Source organism: Vidua chalybeata, chromosome 7, assembly GCF_026979565.1.
Source record: "Vidua chalybeata isolate OUT-0048 chromosome 7, bVidCha1 merged haplotype, whole genome shotgun sequence".
In the NCBI taxonomy this organism is placed as follows: domain Eukaryota; kingdom Metazoa; phylum Chordata; class Aves; order Passeriformes; family Viduidae; genus Vidua; species Vidua chalybeata.
In genome coordinates this window covers 32,379,448-32,391,534 of record NC_071536.1, presented here as the reverse complement: position 1 = coordinate 32,391,534, position 12,087 = coordinate 32,379,448, and the positions used below count along the sequence as shown (strand labels likewise).

At 36.5% G+C, this 12,087-nt stretch overlaps 1 protein-coding gene across 1 annotated transcript in view; it reads right to left on the bottom strand.

Annotated features, from left to right (window-relative positions):
* The window catches only part of MGAT5 (alpha-1,6-mannosylglycoprotein 6-beta-N-acetylglucosaminyltransferase), a 63,735-nt gene that overhangs the window by 24,146 nt on the left and 27,502 nt on the right, over positions 1-12,087 (bottom strand). Inside the window, exons 7-10 of the mRNA XM_053948364.1 lie at positions 11,160-11,329; positions 10,170-10,304; positions 4,304-4,437; positions 257-390 (exon numbers count right to left, since the gene is read on the bottom strand). Coding sequence (XP_053804339.1) covers positions 257-390; positions 4,304-4,437; positions 10,170-10,304; positions 11,160-11,329 — 573 coding nt within the window. The remainder of the gene's footprint in view (positions 1-256; positions 391-4,303; positions 4,438-10,169; positions 10,305-11,159; positions 11,330-12,087) is intronic.

Sequence of the window (12,087 nt, the reverse complement as noted above, 5' to 3'; positions counted from 1 at the left end):
TTGTGACATTAAGCCTATATTTTTTATTCTACCAGAAAGGTGTACAGAAATAGCAAAGGATCCACATCAATCTAGACAGAAGTTTCTCTAACAGAAAGACGTCAAAATGTTCGATTTAATTATTCAAATACATTTGTTCCCAGAAATAGAATTTAATGGGTTTAGACAGATGAGACACTTTCAAATTTCAAATTATGCTTTATTTTATTGATCAACATAAATTTACTCAAGCATATGAGTATAAAAAAAAACTCACCTTCCAGAAATTATCTACTTTGCCATAAACGAGAGATTGATTCTGCCTTTTGATGTCATTAATGTGTTTAATGTCACTGGAATTCAGATGCTGCTCTACCACAAATCCAAGGAAGCTGTTATCTGGAGTGTGAGCTGTGAGAAACAGAGCAGATTCAGCACCTTTGAAAATATTGGTCAATGCTACATTAGAGTGAATGTTTTCAGAAGAGAAGCTATAAGGAACATATTATGCAACTGATCACCTCTTTCTTATTAGTACTGAAAGACACATTTGCTTGCTTTATTATCCAAAATAGTTTTTATTAATTTTAACTCCTGCTCCATATGCCTACTGGAGTAAGCAGCTATTTTCTGTCTTGTTTCTGATAATAAAAACTCTGCAGCTGGACTGAGTCCAATGGTAATGATCTTTTTTGTCTGTGTGCTAAGCTTTATTTTATTATTAGAGATAAAAGAAACAGAAGAAATCCAGCTTGACAAATCTCAGAGATAAAATACCAACAGTTTGAAACGCCCCTGAATTTATGCTTGTTAGCAAAGATGCAAGCAAAAATGAATGTTGCTCAATGGCATAAATAAATTCTAGCAAATTTCTTGGGTTCACCTCCTACACTGGAATTACCAACACCAACCACCCAACTCTCTGTGTATTATGTACCCGTGCTAATTACTGCCCTACCAAGTCACACTAGTCAAATCAGAATACAAATTGCATTGCCTAATTCACCCAGATATAGTGATCATAAAATATTTAAATGTGGCACATGAAGTCAGCAAAACTCTTTTCAGTCCAATCCAGGCAAAAAAAAAACCCCAATCTGTGTGCAAAGGATATGCAATTTATTCATAGTTTTTAATATTAATTTTAGCCCCTGTTGGTCTTTTTTCCAGCAGTGCCAATCACTGCTCTCCCCCCTATAAAGACAGAGATATTTAGGCTCATTAAAAGTAAGGGGTTTTGTTGTTTTGGATTTTTTTTTTTTTTTTTTTTTTTTTTTTTTGTAGACTGGGTGTTTAATTCCAGTGATGGACTCCAACACTCAATGCTTCAGGTAGAAATCCATCCCTACTATGTAAAAACTATTCCAACACATGAGGGGGGTTTGTGCCTTAGAAGTGCCACAGCCTCACAAGTGCATATAGAAGAAGAAAGATCCTGCAATAAACAGCAGGATCTCCTCTTTAGGCCTCCTGTTGAATTCTGGCACACAAGCTAACAATTAATCACATTTTGAAAAGCTTAAGAACACAAAACAAAACAAAAAACTCTAAATCCAAAGACAACGCCCCAGGCATTTTCGATATGTGCAATGCTAAACCTCTACTAGAGTTATTAAAAAAAATTCTATTGCAATTATGAGGTTTTGCATTTTTGTTCCTGAAAAATCAGCCAAGTGGATAATGCGGGAGAGCAGAGAAACCATACACAGTGTACACGTCCCTCTGCCATTACATTTAGTCTTTCAAATGACAATTACTCTTTTTCACAAAAAATGCCTCAGCAACAGCCAGGCACCCACTTAGACCCAAGGACTTTTTAGAATTTTACTTAGCAAACAGCACATTTCAAATATGTCTGAAAAGGGGCATTTTTCCATCCTTTCATATTTCTGGATGAGAGACTGCATTGAAAGGAGAGGCAAGGCAGTACACACTCGAAAGAAAAATAAACCTTTGTTAAAGTTAGCACTTAGAACTAACTGGTGGAATTCAGTGCCTCAAACATCACGGACAGGAAGCAGCACTCAGATGGATTTTTAAGCAAGATCACGCACTATTAGAAGTACCAGTGCTGCTATTTTGCGTGAAGGTATTTGAATTAAAAACATGGAAAACATAAAAAGGGGGAAAAGCTCTCATGCTTCTGGGAAACTCAGAGAACAGTCAAGCACTTGGTAATATGCCACAGGTTTGAATATGGCTTGCTTGTTGCTCAGGATAATTTTCTGCCCTTATAATCAGAGTTCTCAAAACATAATAGAGTCTGGGGATCTTGGGAAGCTGTCCAGGGTTCCAATCTGCCATAAAATCTTTACTGATGCATAATGTGCACTTTTAATCACAACCCCATAAAGATGGTGCTATCTCTGCGGCAGAGAATAAAACAACAACTATAAACTTTAAATATCACAAAACATGTTGACTCTTCTGCACCTTGTAAGGAAAAAAAAAAAAAAAAAAAGAAAAATCCTTGAATAATCCACAGCACTGAAATCACTCATGTTTCAGAATTAGTTTGCCTGCAATCTATTTACCCCTTTTCCTGCAGAGGAAAATCCACAGTCATTTCCAGCAGTAAAAATTGGAAATGGTTATTTATTAAAATTCCAATACAGTCATACTCTTTGGAAAATTCATTATGAAGCAATTTTCTCTGCACAAGAGACTGTACCAGTGGCAGTCTGTACTGCCACAACAGAGATCTCTAGAGAGAAGATTTACTTTCTTCTGCATTTCATGGAGTGGGACTGAGCAGTGCACACACAGCACACAGCTGTACCACCAGTGTTCATCCAGCTGTTTTCATTGAGTGCATCATCCCCCTTGCTGCTACCTTGAACAGGACTTCACAGCTGAATTTCCCAACAGCTGGACAACTTAAAGCACAATTGAGTCCCTTTCCATTTAGTACATAAACCAATAAATATTAGCAAATGTGGATACAAAACAAGCTCTGCTTACTAATATCCAGACACAAACTCTGCAACCACTTTCAAGTCACATTTCACCACCACATGTTTTGTTACTTGCTTCCCAACAACTGTGAATGCAGCCTTTTATCTCTTGAACAACCTTCACTTATATTTCTCTGGAAAAACTTGCACAGCAAATGTTGACAGACAAAATATGCCTCTCTCAAGAATTTTACAGGGCAACTGAAATCAAAAGCGTGTCAACCCGACAGCAGCATGTGTAATTCTGCTGTGAAATGCAGGAAAGTTTCAAAGATTGTGTGATGAAAGCTGATGAGAGAGAACAGAGCCCTGGTCTCAATGTCAGACAGGGACCAGCACCAAACTCTGGAGGTGGGCTGGGCACCATGAAATGTTTCCTTACAGCTTTGGGCTGAGCAGCCTCTGCACCCAGCAGAAGGCACCGCCCTGAGCCTCCCTTGCCCTGCAGCTGTGACCCTGCACCTTTCAGAGACAACACACCTGAATTACTGCTACAGCAGCCAAGAGACAGATCCCTTGATTCTGGAACCTACTGCCATAAAGCCATAGACTAGGTATAGACCAGGTCACACTAATCATTTAATCTGACCCAATTTATAGAGGATTTGTACCTTTTTTTTGTGTCTGTTTTGTTTATTTTTTAGGTTTGGCTGGGGTCACTTCAAACAATATTTATTGATGCTTGAAAGATCTACAGCAGTGCAGAAATCTACTACTTGTTTTACAATAGATTTGTACACTGCTGGCAAATAAATGTTAGTCAGTTTACCTGAGGATAAATACTCACAATATGAAAACAAGCCAGGTAAAATTTTTTACAAAGCCATAAAAAGGTAGCGACAAAAAATTTTTGCTGAGAGGCCATTTTTTAATTCTGAACACAAAGAAGCAGTGAAGGGATAGTGCTGCTGAGCTGTTGAGGAACCAAAGCCAAAATACAGCACTATAGCTAACATAATTCCAAACTTCAGTTCAACACAATGAAATGCAGGAGTGCAGTTTATAAAAATGTAACCTAGCAAGTTCCTCAAAGATCTATTGCTTCATAGTAAGTAATATTAGAGAAAGCAAAAGTAACAAAACCAAACTGCCTGATACTTGAGGGAAAAGCCAAGCACCACTTTCCACAGGTACACAGGGCATAAAGTTCCCTACCACTATTTATATTACCTCAATATTTTTATTTTCTCATTGCTAGGTGGAAGCACAACAGAGCTTTTGCACAGTCTACAGACACTGACAAAATTCTTCCCATTTAGCAGTTGCATTTTATTAAACTGTGAATTTGTCTTTCATAATGAAAAAAATCTTCTCAATGACAGCATTCCTTTCTAAAGCTCTACATTATTTATAAGCACAGAGGTACTTACGGAACATTGTATAAAACTGTTGTGGATTGAGGTTCCACTTTCCCCATGGTGTCTTGTGGCCTTTAGACTGGGCATAATGGGCATGGTTAAACTCTGGCTCAGTCCCAAAGGAGTCCAGAACTCTCAGCATACACCTGAAAAAGAAAAACAAATTTACTGTAGGTACACCTACATATGTATACATAAGAATATGCATATGTATATATACACAGTTATGATAATTAAAATGTGCTTTGTCTTTGTTTGCAGCTGTAGAGAACATATAAGCTGAAGGAACATTTTAATTTCAAACATTTCTTTTCATATTGCATTCACAAAGATGTTATGAACAGCAAATTCAAGGATATATCTGATATTCAAATAACAACCCTGGAGCTTATTTTGTCCTTACAGAATGAAGCTATGCTTTAAAATCCAAGTAGAGCTTATGGGAATGCCACAGTGGCCACCTGCATTTCCTAGGGCTCTGGAGTAGAATTTAGGCAGAAGAAGAGAGGACTTTCCATGTGTTTTCTAAAGTTTTCAACCATTACCACAAATCAAATGCAGTAACCAGGGGCCATATGCCAAGAAGATCAGAGCAGAACAGGACATTGTCTTCAGACAATTGTATTTGGTCTTCAGGTTCTGACTTTTAGACCTACTGTAAAAGCACTGAAGATGGTTTAATATGCTGAGTTCTTGCAGTCAGCTCATTTATTTGTTTATGAAACATTTTGTCACAGACTTTTGAAGAAACAACTTAGAAGTCAATTACCTGCATCAACCAACACACAACAGAGAGAAATCCTAGCACTGGATTACAAAGGGCCTGGGATGAGAGAATCAAACTCACCCTTTATTTAAAATCCTATTAATTTCTTGAAAAAGAAAGGGTCAGGAAAAGCGTCAGTATGAAGAAGACAGTACATGTTATAGGATAGAGATTCTAGAAGTTATGTTTCCAAAATGTAGCCTGCCAAATGTTTGCTATGACTTGGTCATACTGACCACTGCCACTGAAGTGCATTAAGGGCTCCAGAGCTGCTGACTCTACCATTCTTCAGCCCTCTACAAACAAAACTGCAGAAAAGACTTATACAGGAATTAAATATCATGTGCAATTGTGTTACAAACACAAACTCTCATCACTGCACATTGCATCATTGGGCTTGTATGTGCTAAGGAAGGGACTCAACCTCATGGGTGGCAGAGAAGGGAGGTAGCTGCAAAAATTACTATTAAAATGGTTATATTTCCCAGTTTTCAACATTTCCCATGCTCCAAGCCCATATGAACTTTCTGTTCACTAAAACACCTGATTTTGGTGGTTGAATGTGAAAGAATTTAGCTTTCAAAAGGTGAAAGAACTTATCTCCAACCATTTGTCACCTTTAAAACCAAAATATTTTAGTCCCCAAAATAAATGTACATGTTACTTATATGTTGCTCCTTTCTCTAAAGTATTTAATAATGTGGGAAGTAGAAAAAAAAAAACCAGCAACTTTTAACCTCTTCTATAAAATGCTACCTTTGTATTTCAAAATACAAATTGAGGAAAATGATGTGTTTTTTTAAACCTTCACAGAGCTACTTCAAACAAAAAGAAAGTCAAAATATACAACATATTATGATTCACCAAACAACAAAGCTGACAGATCGCTTTCTGTGCAGTGTTTTCTGTCAACTGTTCTCAATGAAAATATTTTACAACAGTGGCAATTATCTCTGCATCACACAAAATACTCCAGCAGGACCAAAACAAGTTTTGCACTGATGAATCATTCAGTAATAAGAGCCCTCTTGTTTCTTGGCAGGCCTTTAAACAAAATTCCTCTCAAACACACAGCTTTTGGCCAGGTACTTGAGTAGAGGAGAATGAAAAATAGGAGAAAGCTAAAAACTGCAACATTACTGGAGTTTGTCAAGAGATGTATGCAAGGGGCACCACATGGCTTTGTTGCCTCTCTTTTTCCTGAAGTCAGATGTAAGATAAGAAGCACTAATGGTTCACAGGCATATGAGGAACCATGTCCAATACATGCAGGGCCTCTGAATCAGGACAGGTGATGTGATGCAACTGAAATATAAACCAGAAAGCTGGAAAACAAAAGAAAAATTTCTATGATTTGGTATAAATGAAGTCAGAAAAAGAGATGACAGAAAAAAAGTGCAAGTCTGTGCAGGAATGGTATGAGAGATCAAAGCTTCAAGTGGTGAAACTAATCCCTGAAATGCAGAAGAAAGGAGCTGGTAAAGATTTAAAATTTAGAAATGAATGTAATTAATACCAGTTATGCTGAACTGATACTTTAATATATGTAGGAATGCCTTGATTGTCTACCCTACTAGTCTCCATTTGTTTCATCTATATATTAATCTAAATTAATAATTTAGATGCCTTTCATTTTTAAATTATTTTTGCATACAATGCATTAGCATTTCTAAAGTGAAATAATTAATTTTGAAAATGACAAAACAGTATTTTTTTTTATAACTCAGGGATATATTTTAAATTAAAATGCTAATCTGGTATACCTTTAATTTCAGTTTTCCCACTCTTCCTTCCTAAAATGTCACCTAGCTTTAGCAGTGAAGCTGCAGAGAATTGCAGCGTGCCCTGAAATTGGTGTCAGAATAAGTCTATTCTCTGCCTAATTAAAAAGAGGACTGGTAGGTAGTAAATTGCTTTAGAAACATCCATATTAGTCTTTTTTGTCTAGCACATTAGAAGTGAAAATTTAGGGCTTATAAAAAAAAAAAACAGACAAAAGTAACCCAGGATTATTTAAAGGCAACTTTTCTTTCCCCTTGAGTATTGGGCAGAAGCACAGTCTTAACAGAGCTGACCTAGTGGAAGTATTTATACACATTTTTTTGTATCCTTCTCCCATTTCATCAGGCCACTCAGTATTTGCATTTGAAATCTTAGGACAGAAAATAACCCTCCTAAAAAAGATGTGTTCTAGAGAACACGTACAAAGCAGGAACGTTGCTCATTTCTCAGGATAGCTGTCACGTTAATTTATTTCAAGAAAAAAAAAAAAAAGCCAGCTGGATTGTTGGCATATGGGAATGAGTCATTGCTAGAGAGACACTGGAAAAATGAAAAATACCAGATTTTTATGTGCTGCATGGAGGATAAGAGTGCTAAGAAAGACTGCACGTCTCAAACTATATTAAACTATTAATTTGTATGTTGATTCATTGCACACAAACTGCATTCAAACATCCACACCTCAGAACTGAAAAACCCAGCATATCCATCCTTGGAAATAAGGTGCTCTCCAAAATGAGATGTGTTCTGCTGTGCTCCTGCTATTTGCAGCACCAATTATCCCACAGATAAAGCACATACTACCAAAAGTCACTGGTGCTCTCAGCTGTGCAGAGGAGTCTTTCAGAAACACTCACTCCCAAAGCAGCAGGGTCATTCTTTCGAGTTTGCAGTTCCAGAAACCTGATTTGCAACTACCAAAAATTTCCTCAGGGCTCGAGTTCACCCAGAAAGATTATATAAAGCACTCTTACCAAGTGACTGTTCTGAAGGTAGAGGCTTATTCTGCCACTCTATTCTGATCTGAATTGAATAAAAACATTTAATTCATTTCTTTCTAAGTCTGGTCTGTATTAACCAGACTGAGCCGACCTGCACACGTCCACTGAAAAACAATTTTTTTTGAGATAAACAATTATTCCTACTGACATAAAATATAACAGAGAAAAAAAGCAAAGTTTGTAAAGAACACAGGCTAAAAAGCAGCTTTGTTTGTGATAATGTTTATTTTACTGGAATTAAACGGAAATGGATGCCTGTGCTGTTATAAGGCACTTTGTGGTTTTAACCTCAAAACAGTTTAATGACAAATTATAAGGTATCTGATGATACTGGGAGAAAAAATAATGATTGGAAGAGGATCCTGAAATAGGAGACAGCACGCATGAAGCTACAAATTAATTCCCCTGCTTTAATCAATTCTGTAGTCTCTGCTAGACTCTGGATCCTCTTTTATACACTGAACTTGAGAAAAAGCATCACATAATTAGAGAGATTCACAATAAATGCAACAAGTTTCATGAAAGGTGTACAAAAGATGAATTGTAAGTAATGTATGTATTTTAAAATGTATGTATTTTTAAAAAGCAAATTGAAAGCAAAAGCAAATTGAAGGAAAAGCAGTATAGAAGACATCCTAGGGGCTGGCAGAAAAGAGAAAGAAGTAATTTAGTCTCCAGAACCTTATTAGAATTACCAGTAATGGGCAGTTAGCACGAAACCAGGCCAAGAAAAACACTTTAATGAAAAGCTTAACTATATAAAGCAACATGCTGGGGCATCTTTTTCAGTCTTCAGTGAAAGATGAGGCAAAAATCTCCCATGAAGGATAAATGCATCCTCATCTATTTTTCAGTCGGGCCATGGTCTGGATGAGACTCCCTTCCAGTCCATGAAATGCAGCATTGTAGAAGACAGGCATTAAGATATCTTTTTCTCCCCCAAAAGCCTCAAAACATTCTACAGTACATAAGGTACTTGGAGTTAAATGTAATTCTGCCCTCCTAACAAGACAACACCAGCCATTACCACAAAATAGTAATCAATGAAAAACAGATTGATAATTCAAGATGTAATGATTCTATGAAGAAACAAAAATTGAATAGCTTATCTATAATCTCAATATATATTTCCATAGCTTTGTTACAGGATATACCAGACGGGTAATTGCAAGCAGACAGGAAGAAACATTTAAAATTTATAAGAAGGGTTTCATATCCTGACCACAGTGCTGCATGTGATCTCCTAGTGACAATTACATCTGGCAGACAGACAAGCAACTGTTGCTTGGTGGAAAATGGGATTATCTTTATTAGGAGGCTCCTAAAAACTAGAATATCCATTTACTCCCCTGTTTCAAAAAAGAGATTAAGAGTAATCTAATCTGCAATGTTGACCACAGAACTCTCATTTAAAATTTCACTGGAAAGAGCCAATGCTTTAGAAAATCCTGAGGCTGAAAGAAAACAGTTTCTCTGCCATGAACACCTTCCAATACCTTCCTTCAAGTAGGATTTACTGGACTTTGTGGATCATGAAACACAGTTAATTCAATAAACACAGGTATGGAAAATTCAACATCAGTAATTTAGATTTGGGGTTCTTTCGTGCTGATGTGTATTTGTACAATGCACGGGAGGCTTAATGGTTTAAAGCTACTGACAAAAAGAAAAGAGGTTCTAGAACTGCAGATGTGAAGAAAAGTGCAGAAAGTCATTTTTGAGTGCACCCTCATCTTCCATTTCGAATGGAAAGATGTTTATAGATTGCAAAAGCAACAATAACTGCAGTTTATTCTTCAGACCTGCTCCTGAACTCTCTGTCCAGTATCTTGAGAAATGGAATAGAAAATTGCACTGCAGTTGTTGGGCAATACAATTACAACAGATAAATCTCCACAATCATTGATCCAGTGTGGTTACAAACACCAACAAGCAAAACATGCCTCTGGTATTCCAACAAAAAAAACAAAATGCAGTAATCTCTCAGCTCATCCACTAATTTACAGGAAAAATGGGGAGGGGGAAGTGCACGTAAACAAAGGAGGGAAACAGGGACAGAGATGATGATTTATCAGGAGGATAATCAAGATTTTTAAGATTAAAAATATTTGATTCCGAGAATCTCAAGCTTGCTGGGGGGGGGATAATGATGGCATGCAAAGAACAAGTATTAGGCCCTTTAATCCTAAAAGCTAAAGACAACAGAAAAGTGCATTTTCACTTTTAAATAAATTCACGTGAATGGACTTATTTCAGTATTATGACATGTGTTATTCAACAAAAGCTCCTTTACAAAGCAGTTTAGAGGGCAAATAAGTGTTATACTTACTGGTAATGAACCCATGATGGACCAAGGGTTTTCTTAAACTGAGTCAGTCCCACAATATCAATGTAAATGAGTTCTACAATTTTATCCCCCTGGGTCGGGCAGCCAGATCTGTTACCTACAACCTTCTTCATAATCCTAAACAAAGAAAGCAGCAATATGAAAAAGCATTACTTCCCAAATACCTTGAATTGATGCTGTAATACTACTTATTCCAATAATTCCAGTTTCTAAGAAGGTTTTACTCTTTTACTGTTTTGAAACCATGAACCATGTAAGAACACTGAAATAGAGATGCTCAACATTTATTAAATGTAAAGCACTAATTTTCACAAAAATCTCATCTAGTTTAAGCAAAAGAATGATATGTTTGAAATGCTTAAAAATAGTGTGCTTTGAAATTATTCAAAATAATTTCTGCCTTCTATTGACAGCTTTATAGTATAAGAGCTCTCTATAAAACAATGCTGCCATGTAATTTAAAAAAGAAACCTGCAGAAAAAGCACATGTGCTCAAGCTTCAGATATTTTATGTTGGTAAAGCAGGACAAGGAAGAGTAAGGAGCAATTTGACCTAACACAAGCAATTAACTACATCAAAAGTAACATGTTTAAAGAACTTAAACCTTTATCTTAGAATGAGATACTGATTGAAGAACTGCAGAAACTGAAGCAGAGGACACAGAATTAGGCTAGTCTGTAACATTTCCCATTGCAGCTGGTTAAAGCACCTGGAATGTTAAAGACTAAGCTGCTTAGTTGGAATTTTACAACATTCATTTATGAAGTCCCAGGAGCCTGAAGCTACAATGAAAACACATTATCCTTTCCATGGCACATATACTTAGCTCATGAAAATAATCTTATCCTCTGTTTAGTGAATTATCACTTTCATTTTATGCTTCATGAAATTATATACTGTTAACAGAAGCTTCAAGAGTTTACAATTCTTTTCTTCTAATTCTAGTTCCAAAGTGAAAGTAATCTCCTTACTCCTTGAGCTCTGCCAGTGAAGCTGAAATCCTGATGTCATGGCCCAGTAAGTACAGAGATGTAATTAAATCACTCCACTGGACTAATTCACCAAGAGGGCCACCGCTAAACGCATTTTCTGCAATCTTGAATCCAGATTCTTTTGTCAAAAGCCCCAAATGTACAAGGATCTGGAAAGGAAAGTCATATGTTTCAGTTATCGACATTAAACATGCAACTGTTATACATTACAGCAGTTTTTCTTTCTATTAAATTCCAACTATGGCCAAAAAAAAAAAAAAAAAATCAAAGCTAACAAGCCAATACTTCCACCCAAATAAGTTAATTTTGTAATGAATGCAAGGACTGAGAATCTCCAGCAAGGAGCTGAGCCAGGCAGGCTTAAGAGAGGGTAGAAATATGAATATACATGGGGTTGCTGCCACTCAGGACTGGCTCCAGGAATACTAGGCAAGAAAGGAAACCTGTGTGGTGCTTACAACTTTTGGCTTTATCTTAACTAGTTAAGGTAATTAAAAAAAAAAATCAAATTAACTATACCTTTTCACTTCAAGTATCTCATGGCTTTAAAACTGAACTCATTACAGGAGGTCTAAACTGATCCAATCCAAAGTTTTAGTCAACTTTAAGTCTACTCAAATCCAAACCCAAGATACACCATTTAGAGTCTCAATTTTGGACAAAGATGTACAGTTGTTGTTTCCCATGACTACAAAAAAACACTCCAGTGTCATCAGCTTGCAGTAAATTCACATATTCTCCCTTTAGACCATAGTCTGTACATAGTCTCTATTTTATCCAAAACTACAGAGATCAGAAAACTTACTCCAAGATTGACTCAAACAAAACACGTAAAACTATCTGTAAAGCAAGCACCCATTGCAACTGCATTTCAAACAGCAAAATACTTCTTGAGAAGAGTACAAAC